The sequence below is a fragment of the Delphinapterus leucas genome, chromosome 12 (genome assembly GCF_059928025.1).
Source record: "Delphinapterus leucas isolate spDelLeu-1000000601 "Yukka" chromosome 12, BTC_Dleu_Yukka2, whole genome shotgun sequence".
In the NCBI taxonomy this organism is placed as follows: Eukaryota; Metazoa; Chordata; class Mammalia; order Artiodactyla; family Monodontidae; genus Delphinapterus; species Delphinapterus leucas.
The window spans coordinates 89,141,906-89,156,254 of record NC_143140.1 but is presented as its reverse complement, the minus strand read 5'-3'; the positions used below and the strand labels follow the sequence as shown (position 1 = coordinate 89,156,254).

Here is a 14,349-nt window from a genome sequence, read left to right as displayed (position 1 = left end):
GAGCCCCTGGTGGGGTTAGCGCCTCCCTTTCCACTCCTCCCTGCCACCCTGAAGCTTTCTGGTACCCCACTGCCTCTTACCGCGTGGCCTCGCTATCCTGGACAGGCTGCCTATGTGGCACGATTGCCTTTAACTTGTATAGCTTGACAGTCCCGCCCCGGCCTCTACAGCTGTGCCTGGGATTCATGCACCTCTGATTCCCACTGAAGGGAAGTACAGTAACGTCCCAGGTGCAGCCCTCAGTCACCACCAGACGCTATCAGCTTCTCAAGTGTGAGGCAGGCCTGGGTATCCTTCTTCAGGAAATATGTTTCAAGATCAGACCACGTGGTCTGATAACGTGCCCACATCATGAGGAAGCGGGAACCTCACAGTCCGCTGGAACAGCCCTCTCTCCATTCTTTCTTCTTTCTTCCATCTTAAGAACCTGATTCTTTTCCATCCTTGACTTGGGTAAGTGTACCAGCATTGTAGAAGAGGCTATTTGCCTTGATGTCTGCAGATGGAGGTTTACCTTACACATCCCCGGGCATCCTTGGGGCCTCTGTTGAATCTTCCAGTGCAACATCTTTTTACGTACCCACCATCAGAAGGTAAAGATTACAAACCTCAGCTGTGTCCTTCTTTCTAGTGCTTAGAGCAATGCCTAGTACATGCCAGGCACTACGTATACATATTTGAATACATATTTGCTGAATAAGTAAATTCAGCAAATATGTTTTCAAATAAATGAACGAAATCTCAAATTACAGTTCCTCCAACATGTCAGGTCGGTGCTTAAAAGGGTGGCTATCCCAGGTTAAGGGTACTTTCTGTGTGTGTGCTTGTATGGCTTTCGATAAGTTTATTCAGATTTTACAGAATATGAAATCTCTTTGAAGTATGACTTTGTTTTTTTAGGTTATTTTCATTTTCTCTGCTTTTTTAAAAAAGATTTTTATTGCTTATTCCTGGGAGATTTTGGATTTCCTTTATGTAAGTGAGAAATTTCCTAATAGCAATTTTCCTTAAAATTTCCAAACTTTACATCGTCTGTAATTCACATGGAAAACATCTTTAAAATGAAAAAGTAACACTGATTAACTTTTCAGGCTACACGTAAGCTTCTTTAAGCAACTCACCTGAAAAATTTGTGTAAATATTCTGTGTTATTAAAACAATGGCACCATGCAAATTGCACATAAGTAATAGCATAAGTAAAACAATTTGAAATCAGAGCTATAATCTATTCAGCTCAGTATTCTGCTTCTCAATTTTATCAAGGGATTGTATTGTTTTTCTCTTTAATATTAATTTCAAAAATTGAAAGATGCAGGCTTCCCTGGTGGCGCAGTGGTTGAGAGTCCACCTGCCGATGCAGGGGACACGGGTTCGTGCCCCGGTCCGGGAAGATCCCACGTGCCGCGGAGCGGCTGGGTCCGTGAGCCATGGCCGCTGAGCCTGCGCGTCCGGAGCCTGTGCTCCACAACGGGGGAGGCCACAACAGTGAGAGGCCCGCGTATCACAAAAAAATAATAATAATAAAATAAAATAAAAATTGAAAGATGCCCATTTTAAACATAATTTTATTTATATTCATTTATTTTAAATTGTAAATTTTTGTTAATTGGTTTTAACAACTCATTTCAATTCCACCAACACTAACAGTACAAATAATAAGTAATTAAAAATAAATAGAACTTCAGTTTTGTTTTGAATACTAAGACCAGGGTACCATAATATCTGTAGTTATTCTTTTCTTAGTCCATTTCTGTAAGTCTATCCTGTGTAAGACACAGTAAGAGAAATTAAGGTCAGTGTTAGAGAGTAGGGTTTCATTATATTGCATGCTTCTTTAAAAAAAAAAAACAAAAAAAACTTCTGTATATAGATTCTCAGAATAGGCCAAGACAATTGGAAAGGTATTTGGAAAATTCAGATTCCAGATTCACTAGATAGAATCTCTTGGTTGATTAAGAGCAAAAAGTTTCTCCTTGTAATGTTATTATCAACGATGATTTATGCTTCTGTTTTTGAAGATCTTAAAGGGCTCCAGACAGTAGAGAAGCCCTTTATGAATACCTTGTGTAGCCCCTGAACTGTTCTAGACATTAGTAAGTGGCACCAACCAGAGATGGAGCATTAACCCTAATCTCCAGGAACCCTGCAGGCCAGATGGAGAGAGAAAGCAGGTGGGAGAGTGAATAGAGAGGAAGGCAAGCGAACGGAAGTCATCCCCGTGGCATTGGGTTAGTCTTGGGAGGCTCCCTGGAAGAGCCATCCTGAAACTGGCTGAGAGAAGGCATTATTTCAGTTTAGGACTGTTATGCTTGCTACACACACAGACACACACACACACACGCACACTTGCGTGCACACACACAAACACATGCACACATACGTGCACACACAGAGATTCACATTTTAAAAATACTCTCAGTGCCTTTCAATGGGGATGACAAGTACGGTTTTCAGTAAACTTTACCTGGTTCAGATGATGGTGACGATGATTCACTCTCTAGATATATCACATCAAGTCAGAATAACAGTTTGTGTCAGTCAAGCTCCTCTCCGAAAAGCTCTCATTCTAATGCCTGATTCTTCCAAATTTATTTAATCACTTCCTTAAGAAAGCAGTAAAAAAAAAAAAAAAAAAGTACTTATATTTTCTTGAAAGGAGAAGGAAATGTTGTTGTCCCCTACCACTCTTGAAACTTAGAAAAAATATTCCAAAAGTTGTTTATGATTTTACTATTTAGTTTGGGCTTTGGGATGTCAAAAATTCAGTGCTTCGGCCACGAGCCATGAATTTATCACGAGTTGCTCTCTCACGTCTTCAAATGCAAATTTTTCCCACTTTGTGCCACAGCTTCCTCTTCATTTGATTGTGGAAAGCCCCAGGTAGAGCCGAAGAAGTGTCCTGGAAGGGTTGTAGGTGGGTGCGTGTCCACCCCACACTCCTGGCCCTGGCAAGTCAGCCTTCGAAAAAGGTAACACCATTTCCAGAAACAGTGTATTCCATCCTCCTGTGTACTCCTTGCAAAACCTTTCTACATTCACACTAAATCCACATACCCTCAGTATCAGTACCTGCCTCTAAGTTCTGCAAAGGAGTAAGGAAAACTATAAAAAACTTTTTCTATGTTTTTTAGTTGAGGGATAGTTGCTGTAAAATATGTTACAGCTGTGCAATATAGTGACTCACCATTTTTAAAGGTTATGCTCCATTTATAGTTATTATAAAATATTGGCTATATTCCCCTTGTAGTACAATATATTCTTGTAGCTTATTTTATACCTAACAGTTTGAACCTCTCACTCCCCCTCCCTATATAGCCCCTCCTCCTTTCCCTCTCCCCACTGGTAACCACTAGTTTGTTCTCTATATCTGTGAGTCTGCTTCTTTTTTTGTTATGTTCTTCAGTTTGAAAATAGTCAGAATTAGAACCTTTTTTTTTTTTTGATCTGGGCAGCTCTCATCAAAATTGATAAATGTAGCAATTTACACTAAGTTCCCATATTGCTGAAAAACTATGGGAGATGCCTTGAGGGTTTCGATAGATACCCACTGTTACTTTGTCAAACGAAGAGAAAGGGATATTTTTAGAAATGGGACACCTGGAGGGGGAGGGTAAAGATTAAATTATCTATAATATATCACAGATACAGAGTCTCTTCTTTTTTTTTTCTGCCTTTCTTTCCTTCCTTCCTTCCACAGTTTTGAGAACTACTGAATTTAATCAAAGGGTGCTCACCCATTTGCAAAACGCCATCTCCTTCCGTGAAGGGTAGCTCAGGATCGCCGTAATTTAAGAGTGATCAGTCCCCATCCTACATGACCCAGAAGGTTCAGGTTATCTTTCAGTGGCGCTCGCCTTTGATAAGCCCGTTTGGTGTCTCATTCGAAGCACACGCGGGAAACAGGCTGATCTGCTTTTGATGTTACACCAGAGCGCATGCGCCCAATCGCTGTGCTCAGTGGTCTTCCTTCCTTCCGCTTGTGAGATGCTATCGATGAATGAAAATAGTCTATTTCATTCCCCGGTTGAGTTGGCTTTTCTTTTATTTGTCTTATCATTTAGTAACTGCTTGAGATACAGAGCCTTCACCTTTCACGTATCTCATATTCCTTCTTTCCCAAGATGCGCTGTGGTCTATTTCCAGATTGATAATCGCCTTGCTGGTCATTCACTTACTATTTGTGTCCCTTTCATTATGATGGGCTTCGGAGCGGCTCACACAGATTTTATGAGTGACCCCGTGCCTAAGCAGTCCTATAAAGTAAATGATTTAGGAGATGTTCCCCCCAGAGCGAGCTTTCTCAGGTAAGATTAGCAGATGCCCGTGAATCACGGCTACTCAGGATCCCATTTGGTTCCCTGAAGAATGACTCATCGGGTCTTGCATAGATCTTGTCAAAAAGAAGTGACAGGGAGCTGGAGTCCAGGGCCAAAGGGTCAAAGCCATGGGCGTGGACCCCCTGTTGGAGTCGCATGGCTTTGCTGGGCCTCGCCTGTGCGCCAGCCACCTTCCAGAGTGGTGTAGTGACCTCCTGAGAACCCACCACAGGAGCACAGCTCAAAGCTCCCACCATCCCGATGACGGGCCGGTCACCTTGTCCTTTGGGAACGTCAGCGATATCACAACAGAGTGAGCACTACTTCCGGGCTTTCTGTAGAATAAATCATCAGGTTTGAACTAAAATCCTGGCACATTTTCCTTCTAGATTTCCTTCTAGAAGCCACTTCTGTGGAGGCACTTTAATATCCCCAGAGTGGGTGTTGACTGCTGCCCACTGCCTGGACAGGTATGTTTAGGGGACCCCTGCCACAAAGACTCACTTGTCTTAAAGACTCCCGCCTCCCCCTCTCTCCTTTCCTTCACCTTTTCTCCTCCCCTCTCCCCTTCCCTGTTCCCTCCCCTTCCTTCCCTCCTTCCTTTCGTGGCAGTGACACTGGGGACCAGGGAATGGATGAGAAGGGCCTGAGGCAGAATTGCCAGGGCCATTGGACGAGAGAGGAGGAGGTGTTTCTAGAGAGGAACGAAGAAGGCAGACCCCTATCTGTCCTGCGCCAACTTCGGTGTTGGTGTCATTCTTCCTCTGTGGTCAGGCCAAAAGCAGCCCCGAGAACATCCCTTAACAGCCAGGTTCAGGTAAACCGTGAACTTGTTTCTTGCCACTCGGAGGTCTCTGATGGTAGGTAGCCCAGTGGGGAGAAGACGCAGTGTTTGTGGCTTAGAAGGGCACCCGATGAAGGGCTGGCCCAGATTTTGTTCCTAACGTTGCTGTCTTCTCTAGCTACTCAGGGCCGGCATCATACAAGGTCATCCTGGGCGCACACCGAGAGACCGCCGTTGAAGACAGTGTCCAGGAAATACAAGTGACCAAGCTGTTCCCGGAGCCCACTCGGGCCGACATCGCCTTGCTCAAGCTGAGCAGGTACTGGCTCGCCCGTGACTCTCACCCTGTGAGCAGTGAGAACCTTTGCTCATCGCTGGGTTTATGAGCCGTAACAGTGTGTGGGCAGCCCCGTCTAGGACCCCAAAGGCACGGGGCATTGGGACAGGCATTGACCTTCAAGTGAGAAAACCTGGGCTCAGCCCCGCCTGCCTCTTACTAGCCGTGGTCATGACAAAGGCACCAGGACACAGTTTCCTCTTGCGGAAAAAGAGCGAGTTGAAACATGAGGTACAGGTTACCCCTCAAACTCTCTCACTTAATGTTCCCCAGCCGGCTAATATACATTCATAATCAGAGAATTATTCAATTATTCCAGGTTGACACTCTCTTTTCAATGTAATAATATATTTGGGGGAATCCAATGGGATTATGTATATTTCGATGCACTTTATAAAAGGCGATGTAAACAGACACACACACTCAAAATTCACAAGTGCAAATTCTCCTTCTTCCTGTCTCTGCTTTTATGTTTCCTGTTGAAATGGTCTTTTATTAAGTCTGACAAAATGATAAATTTGTTAACGTCATTTAAAGTGAGCAGTATTTGGAAACAGGTCACAAGGGAGACAGCTAAATAAACAGACTGCTATTTTGAGAATAGGCACATTTGGGACAGTCAGCAAGGCATGCAGAGCCCATCGGCCATGCATAATGGGCTCCAGATGACAGCGGGACGACGGTGACGGTGACGAGGATGTGGCCAGCCCAGGGGTCAAGAGTCTGAGTGGGGCTCGCTGGGTCTGGACAGAAAACACTTCACAAGTTTTCTGGGTCAGTAAACTGAGTGACTCCCTGGGGTATTTGGACGCTCTGGAAAGGAAAGAAAGGGCCTTCTTGGCTTAGCCTAAAAAAGGAGCTGATTCGCTTTTCTCCATGGTCCCCTGGGGCCATCAGGAAAGCTGTGATCCTCGAGCAAGTCATTTAGTGAACGTGGGTTCTGGATGTGTTCTCCGATAGACTGATGCGCTTGAGCTTTCGGGTACCCACCCCCAGGCCCCCCAAACCCCAAGAGTCTCAGGCATTGGCGTTCCGCGAGGGGAACCTGTACCGTGATGACTGTGGCCCCCACTCCATGTGAGACGCCAATCTATTCTGGTAGCTCTGACAGCGTGTGTCTGCTTCAAAGTTGAAGGCCATGATGGTTCTTAATCAGAATCAGGCATTTCTCATCTTCAATGGGTTTTCCTCCTGAACTTACTAAAATAGAATCAAGTCTAAAAGTCAAAGTTCTAATATTTGATTCTCTGGAACTCTAACGTGAAAGTTTGTGGAAAACAATACTACTTTGCTTAGGCAAGGTACTTACTTCTAATCCTCTTTGATTTGGTATCTTGCATTATATTGGATCCTTCCAGCCATGGTGTTGTAACATTCATGGGTGAGGAATCTGAGGACCCCGAAGATGGAGCAGCTTGCTCCTAGTGGCACAAGGCACTTGTTATTATTAAAGCCCTGTGATTGTATTTCAGCCGAATGGTCCATCTGCTGACTGAAGCCCTCTTAACTTCATCTGGAAGCGTGCACCTGGTATAAAATTCCCATAGTGCGAGAATAGACATTAAAAGTCATTGTCATCTCTGTTCCCACCTCTAGTTTCTTGTCCACAACTGGTGCCTTTAAAACAAATTGTTCTATTTTTTTTTTTGACTCATAAGATACTACAGGCAAATGTGAGGATGAAAAGTTGTTTTCTACATTGCGCTGTGTCAGTGAAGCAAGGAAGAAATACCAGCTCAGAGCGTTCTGGGGCTCTGGGGCAGGTGGGATCTTGTGACCAACAGATGAATGGCAGAAGTCTCCCAGCAGGGCAGTCAAATGTAACTTTTGATGTTTTCCTTTCAGCCCTGCCATCATCACCGAAAAGGTAATCCCAGCTTGTCTGCCATCCCCAAATTACGTGGTCGCGGACCGGACAGTATGTTACATCACTGGCTGGGGAGAAACCCAAGGTAAGATAAATTCTGTGACTCACATGATGAACTGGTTCTGACCTGCAACCTACATGGGAAAATGAGCATGTGTACTGATTTCTATCAGTGAGTGAGGTCCACTCCCTCCCTGACTTTGTCTGGACATCTGCCTCCGTCTCTATAATCAGTCATCGAGGGACATGGATGAGGGGAAGGGTAGTGTTTCCTTGAGACTCTGACCCCCCAAAATCCAAGGTTAATATTGTGTCCCCAGGTAAGTAGGGTTTTGACACAAGCTACAAATTAAGGGTGTTAGATTGTCGTTCATGTGAATTAAGCGCACAGAGTTCCCAAACACGGTGCAAATCAACAAAAAAAATTATAGTTAAACTAGTCTCCCCAAATACCCACTTGCCTGGCTCTGTGTGGAGACGTTGTCGGGGGTAGGGCAGACTGACAGCAGGGGAAAGAAAGAAAGGTCCCAATTCTAGGATGGTATTTGGTATTGGTTGACGGGGTGAGGATGAGAGAGGAAACGTTTCTGCAGGATCCTGGCTCAGCAGCTGGTACTATATTTTGGGAATCCCGTCTTCTCTTTGCAGTATGCCCTGCATTATATTATAATAAAAATTATTATTATATCCTTCAGACTCGGGCCTAGGAACATTATAAGAATGTCCTAGATCTCTGCCTCACTTTCTCAGAAGCATTGGTCGGAGCACCAGAGTGGGAGTCAGGAACCCTGGAAAGTAGTTCTGGTTCTGCCACCAGCTGGGCGAACGGGACAAGTCACCTTACCTCTTTGTACCATTTGGCATCTAAGCCCTCATCCATAAAATCCGTGTTTTCAAATTATGTTCTACATGTTAGCCTTGGTTTCCTCATCTGTGCTACCCTATGAGGTCACTGTGAGGACTGAGACAGTGCATATGAAGAGCTCAGTGCTTTGGAGATGGTATTTCAGCAGCTCCTGTGCCTATTATACGACCACCACCGCCATCACCACCGCCATCACCATGGACACCGTCATCACCACCACCATCCTCACCATCACCCTCACCATCTCAGGATCATCACCATCGCCGTCATGGTCGGCCCCCAACCCTCCCCGTCATCACCACTGTCACTGTCATCAATAAGTACCACATAACCTGTGTGTAGCTGAGCCCTGACGGAACCCAGGCCTGCCAGACCCCCGCAAGCCCATTCACTGTTTCTTCTGTCTCACCCAGCACCCACACTTTTCTAACTATCACCCTGCACTGGGTTCCCGTCTCTCCAGGCCTCGTCTGAATGTCTAACTGGAGAAAATGATTCTCAATGTATTCATTGGGTCAGGAGTCACAAAACATGAGTCAGGTCTGTTTACCAATTTTCTATATGTCAGTAATGACATCAGATCAATCAGCCTCTCTGCGTGAGGTCAGAATTCTCCCCTTGAGTCTCCAGACTTTCCCTGACTTCTGTATTCCAAAGCAAGGTAAGGGTTGATGTCGAGGGGGTCATTCATGTCAGCCCCTCATCAGCAATCGCTGGGTGTTTTCGGGGACCTGCTTCGACGTCCCCACCACCCCATCAGGTCCCTAGGTCACCCTCAGCCTCAGGCCCTCAGAAACGCCATCTCTCCTGTGGCCACACGATGGCAGCACCTCTGCACAGACCACGAAGGCGTCTGGTCAACTAGCAGTGGATTTGTCCCTAGCCTCAGGATGCCTGTCTTGCTCAGAAAGCAGACGTAAGAGCAGGACACTCAGTTAAATTAATTTTCAGCAAAAATTTTTGAGAAGGCCGCACCCTCTGCATATCCACCCAATTCAGAAAATGCATCCGCTACCCAATGCTTCCGTGGTCAGGACTTTCGTCCTCGGTGGCTCTGCCCAGGGCTGGGACTCGCCTCTTCTTTCCAGATGGTGGATCTCTTAGGTGCTCCCGTCAACCCCAGTGTAAGTTTTCTGAACTCAAGACAATTTTCCAATTTTATTAAAAGTCTTTGGAGAAGAAGCAGTACCTTATTTCTTGGCTGTTTCACGCTGGCAACGCAAAGATTTTGCAAAACTCATGAAAGCTGGGCTTGCAAAATTGGAAAACTGGATTATTTGTGAAAATGCTGAGGCGTACCTGGGTGTGTCCATCTGGAAAACATCATCTCTTCCTGTGATCGTGCACGGGTTCTATTTCCATTTGCCAAAGTAAGAAAAAAGCAGTTTTTCTCACAAAGAAAGAAGTGCAGTGAGGAAAACAAGCACACCAAAGAATCTTTACTGGCCCTAATCGGAAAAGACATGTAAATTAGGAAATAAATTAAGACAAGGTCCACCCATCACATTAGCAAACATTTGAAAATTATTAGACACCACACACTCAGAAGGTTGTTGTGCACTGTTTTTCTAGTGACATTTTACACTGTCACACCTGTTTAGAAAATATTTGGCAAAGATATTGGGAACCATAAATATGTCTATATAATCCCTCAGAACTTAGACTTAAGAAAATACTAAGGAATATGAATAACCTGTAGGAACAAAGAAGTGATACGCTGAGAGCAGCTGTTGTAGCCAATGAACGTGGTGGTGAAGAATTTGGGCCATGATGTTGCAGACCCAAGTTCAAATCCCAGCTCCACCATACTTGCTGGGTGATCTTGGGCAAACTACACACCCTCCCTAAGCCTCAGTTTCCTTAACTGTACAATAGGAATGACGAAAGTGCCTAGGTGATCGGACTGTTTTAAGGATTAGATGAGCTACACCACATAATGAGCTTGTGCCTGAAAAAGTTAATTGTCAGTCAATGACAGTTGTTCTTTTTTTTAAATATTGTGGTAAAATATATGTAACGTCAAATTTACTTTTTTAACTGTTTTGAAGAGTACAATTCTGTGGCATTGAGCACCTTCACAACGTTGTACAACCGTCCCCACTATTTACAGAACACTTGCCTCACCCCAAAAGGAAATCCCAAACCCATTAATCAGTCACTCCCAACTAAAATATTAATTATACAGATTGTAGGTTTATGAAAGCCTTTATGATATAACTGTGTGTGGAAAAATGTGCAATACGATATAAGTAGTAAAAGAAGCATATAAAAATCCTAGAAGGGCATATATGAAAATAGTAGCACTACTATTTCTCAATCTCTCTTTATACATTAAAAGTACATTTCTTTATAGTTTAAAAAAAAAAAGAAACCAAAAAATAACAACACAAACCAACCTCAAAAATCCCATAAAGCAGCCCAGATTAATTAAGTCTAGGTCTTGGGAACATGAAATCTTATATAATGTTCATACTTTCAAGGGTCAAAAAGAAAAAAGAAAGAGATCTACTAGTACCGGGAACTGACTTCTTGTTTTATCCAACCTCACGATGAACATGAGATCTATCATTGCTGCTCTGTTGTTCTGGAAGCTTCCTTGCGGACACGTTTTCGATCCAGTCACCGTGTGTTTCATCTTTTTAAACACAGGCACTTACGGTGCTGGCTTGCTCAAGGAAGCCCGGCTGCCTGTGATTGAAAACAAGGTGTGCAATCGCTATGAGTATCTGAATGGGAGAGTCAAACCCACCGAGCTGTGTGCGGGGCATCTGGCTGGAGGTGCTGACAGTTGCCAGGTAACAAAAGACTAAAGAGATCAAAGTTCATCTTGTGTTGGCCTGTTTTGGCCCCTTAGACATTTCAGCCCCAAAGCAGCAAATTCTAGAAGGATTTGTCAATCGAAGGCCACAGTCTAAATGTTGCCTGGAAACCTTTTAAGCGTGTCTCTGAAGGCTGATTCAGGTCATCTAGGGTGATTTCTTCGGCCTTGAGTTCCACACTGGTTATAAGGGAATAGTTAAGCACCATCACAGCAACAGCCCCTATGCCTCTGGGAGGGGGATCTTGGGTGGGACTCGGGACGTGGCCTTTCTAGTAGGAAAGGGAGGTTGGTATAAGACAAAGACCCTCCCACACCTTCTTTAAGGTTGTTCTTGGGGTTACCCTCCCTAAGAGAAACCCCAAGGCTTGAAGGGATGAATACAGTTTTCACAAGGGATTTCTTTCCCCCCCGGGAAACACTAAATGGTACGGTTTCGTTAAACGTACATTGCCTAGTACTGAAGCACAGCAGATGTTCAAATAATATGTTACCAAGTTCCTTTCTGGTTGGAAAGGGATGTTCAAATACTGGGAACAACTTACATTTGGGTAATAGAAGGATGACATCCCATACTAAAAGGACGGAAGCTTAATCCTCTCATGGTTTTTTCCCTTCCTCTGTGTAGGGTGACAGTGGAGGGCCTCTGGTTTGCTTTGAGAAGGACAAATACATTTTACAAGGAGTCACTTCATGGGGTCTTGGCTGTGCACGCCCCAATAAGCCTGGTGTGTATGTTCGTGTTTCAAAGTTTGTTACTTGGATTGAAGAAATAATGAGAAAGAATTAATTAGATGGGAGACAGAGTGAAGCATCAATGGATCTGAAGCTGCAACATGGGTAGGGAATTCAGTGTGCTCAAAAATAATTGACAGTAATCAAACTAAGTTTGACACTGTACTTAGCTACCAGCTACTGCCAACCGCAACATTTGTTTGTATTGCTGTGGATAACTTGTTCCTGTCCATGGACTGCTGGATTCTGTAATAATGAGGCAATACAGCTATGACATTTGCTGAAAATAAACTCTGTACTTCCTTTGACTTAATTTTTTGATTTTCACTGTTTTCATGCTCTTTGTTCATCCTACCAGTTGTAAATAGTGTAACTCTTACAGACCTGAGTGATTTTGTTCTCTCTCATAAGGAAGAGAGGAACGAGAAGCCTGTAAGATGAATAGAGAAGCCCTAGTAAGTCACCTATATATTTACCTTGTCACACATCTTTAATGTCTTTATTTTTGGCACTGGGATGAATGTTTTCAAAGCTGCAGCATATATGGGGAATCATGAGAGCAAATCCTGTTCTTGGGAATGAAATCTGTTACTGACAACTTGACTCTAGCCCAGCACAGGAGACCCTGGGCAGACAGCTCTATTCTGAGAAGTAAACCGGGCAATGGAAGTGTCATAACACAAGACCAGCTAAGAGTCTGAATGGTATTCTGGGTCACATATGAGTCTAGGAATGGTGCCAAGAGCCTGGAAAGGAGCAACGAACATATATTGAAGGTGGACCATTTAATTTCCATCAGTAATTGGCTGCCTGGATATGTAGTATACTTTGTCACATGGGAAGAGTGTTTTACAGTGACGCACGTTCAGAAAGAAGAGAAAGGATGCCAATTGATTTTTCTTGACAATTTACATTTTTTTATTGTTATCAGAACCCAAATGTCAACTCAAAATACAATTCCAAGGTGATAGTATCAAGAAGCAACAGTCATCTCACAGCAAAGAGAAAAATGCAAAAGAAACAAAAATGCAAGGGTGTATGAATAAAGGGTAAATGCAGCATTACACCCTTAAAGAACTGTGTTTATTTCATTGAAAAATAAAGTATTCATATTCAATTCTGATGTGCTTTAAGGATTAAAAACTTATTTTACAATTAGCACGTACACCGTACATATCGTCACACGTTCACATAGAAACTTTCTTCCTCACTGGCAAGGTTTCCCTTTGGCTCACATTTTACCTGTCCACCCAAAATAATTCATTAAACAATTCTGCATAAGATACATACTGAACCTGAAAATATAACAAATGTGACATAGAAAGCAGGACATCATAAAGACGGCATATTTGTATTTAAACTCCACATTTCAAAAAGTCTCAGAAACAAAAAGAAAGATCAAATCCCTTATTAGTACCTGTAAAGTCATGTACAATATAAACTTCTGCTAGTTCTTTTAAGCATGGATATAACTGACCTTTCTTTCAAACTAAAATGTAAGCTTCTTCCCAAGACAAGTCAAAAGTGTCAAGATTGAATGAGATTTGTCCATAGTTTTCACTCTTGACCATGGGCATCATGATAGAGCTGAATTCACACATATAAGATAAATATCCCTGTATGATTAAAATCTGAAGACCCATGAATTCATAGTCCATGGGTTTCATCAGTAAAACACTGAATATGTGGCTCTAGGTGTCCACTAAAGGAGGACCGCAGTTATCCCGAATCATCTCAGGACCAATCTGATTTTATAAACAATAGAGCCAAATCCTTGAATTGTCCAGCAGATTTGTTCTTATTTCTGGAACAAGGCCTAAAAGTGCCTGCAACCCTAGATGCTCCAGGAGCTTAAGGGGCTCAAGGTGAGAAGAGCAAGCAAAGGCTCAGAGCCAGGTGGCCCGAGGTCCTTAGGTTCAGTCTCTGCATTAACAAGATCCCCAAATCTTCATCTTCCCTGCAATCATCAGAACCCTCAGTTCAGAGCCTCCGCGTCCTGATCAGATTTGATGAACCCATTTCTGTACACTTGCCCCAGAGCCTTGGTTTGCACACCTTGCATTCTTGACAGAACCGTCATTGAGAACTGGGCGGGGCTTCTCTTGTCTCTCTGTAACCCAGTGGGTCAGAGACACTGCCCCAGCGTGAGAAAAAACCTCAGGAGGAGCTGTGCACACAACGGGCTCTTGGCTAAACCGGTCACATATTACATGTTCCCAGAAACTTTGACAGCACGATGAGTCTTGATTCATCCAACACGTATAGAAATACTCTGGATGGTCTGAATGTCTTTGTAAAGTATTAAAAACACTTGGAGCTGCACAGCTGAAGTGGACAACACACACGTCTCTGCAAGGCACGTCGGTTCCTTGGGGGGACCAGCCTGAATAGCTCTTTCCTTGCATCTTTGGCAGGGGGCTCAAAGGTGAGAGCTCAAAACTTGAGTTTTCTTTTTTCTGCCACATTTATAGGAATGTGGACTAACAAAACAAAGGAGAAAAGAGAAAGTCCTTATAAAAGATTACACAACTAGTGAGAAGGAAGTCTTTTTGTTACTACTCAATTTCATAGTTGGTTTTGATCGAATACGCTCATGCATAACTACTCATAAAAACCCAACTCAAAGG

At 43.6% G+C, this 14,349-nt stretch overlaps 2 protein-coding genes across 2 annotated transcripts in view; one reads left to right on the top strand and one right to left on the bottom strand.

Annotated features, from left to right (window-relative positions):
• The window catches only part of PLG (plasminogen), a 45,233-nt gene extending 32,165 nt beyond the window's left edge, over window positions 1-13,068 (top strand). Inside the window, exons 14-19 of the mRNA XM_022560708.3 lie at window positions 2,849-2,969; window positions 4,706-4,786; window positions 5,279-5,419; window positions 7,283-7,389; window positions 10,819-10,964; window positions 11,616-13,068. Of these exons, the coding sequence (XP_022416416.1) occupies window positions 2,849-2,969; window positions 4,706-4,786; window positions 5,279-5,419; window positions 7,283-7,389; window positions 10,819-10,964; window positions 11,616-11,777 (758 nt within the window). The 3' untranslated portion in view covers window positions 11,778-13,068. The remainder of the gene's footprint in view (window positions 1-2,848; window positions 2,970-4,705; window positions 4,787-5,278; window positions 5,420-7,282; window positions 7,390-10,818; window positions 10,965-11,615) is intronic.
• The window catches only part of SLC22A3 (solute carrier family 22 member 3), an 87,865-nt gene continuing 85,990 nt past the window's right edge, over window positions 12,475-14,349 (bottom strand). The window contains exon 11 of the mRNA XM_022560740.3: window positions 12,475-14,202. Within this exon, the coding sequence (XP_022416448.2) occupies window positions 14,142-14,202 (61 nt within the window). The 3' untranslated portion in view covers window positions 12,475-14,141. The remainder of the gene's footprint in view (window positions 14,203-14,349) is intronic.